This window comes from Penaeus monodon, chromosome 31 (assembly GCF_015228065.2).
Source record: "Penaeus monodon isolate SGIC_2016 chromosome 31, NSTDA_Pmon_1, whole genome shotgun sequence".
In the NCBI taxonomy this organism is placed as follows: Eukaryota; Metazoa; Arthropoda; class Malacostraca; order Decapoda; family Penaeidae; genus Penaeus; species Penaeus monodon.
In genome coordinates this window covers 7,550,268-7,550,825 of record NC_051416.1, presented here as the reverse complement: position 1 = coordinate 7,550,825, position 558 = coordinate 7,550,268, and the positions used below count along the sequence as shown (strand labels likewise).

At 33.2% G+C, this 558-nt stretch overlaps 1 protein-coding gene across 1 annotated transcript in view; it reads right to left on the bottom strand.

Annotated features, from left to right (window-relative positions):
- Positions 1-35: 35 nt before the first annotated feature.
- LOC119593022 (cytochrome c oxidase subunit 12, mitochondrial-like) overlaps positions 36-558 on the bottom strand; it is a gene marked incomplete at its 5' end in the record, with an annotated part of 8,600 nt that continues 8,077 nt past the window's right edge. Inside the window, 1 exon segment of the mRNA XM_037941917.1 lies at positions 36-515. Within this exon segment, the coding sequence (XP_037797845.1) occupies positions 347-515 (169 nt within the window).

The following is a 558-nucleotide window of genomic DNA, read 5'->3' as shown; positions in this document are numbered from 1 at the left end:
AACATTACACATCATTAGGATATAAACAGATAATAAACCTGGTCTATACAAATTTATTGGAATACCATTAAGGAAATAAATTATCCTGCATGTTACTTTTTGTTTATCTACATAAACACATTTCTTAATGTACAAATATCTACAACAATGACTTGTTAGATCAGAAACCAGGAAATGAGCTTATTCATTCTCTTTATAGTAGCAACTTTCCTCTGTAGATTGTTCAAACCCATTCTTCAATTTATGAAATGACATTGGACCTTTTTTAATTTCCTTTATTTGCTCTGAACAATCCACCTTGAAATTATGCTACAACTGTAAATTTATCCTTGTATATAAGTGACATTTAAATTTTTCCTGGGAAGATTCCATTATCTATCTGGTCAGTCCACTTCTCAATCCATGAGTTGGGGCAGATGGTGGTGTATACCTTCTTGAAGTATTCACATGGTTCATAGTCTTCTCCCTTGATTTTCTGGCATCGGTTGAAGTCAACAAAGCTCTGGTAGCAGTACCTGTGTAAAATACATATTATATCATTAACCCTCTTCTGCCTGG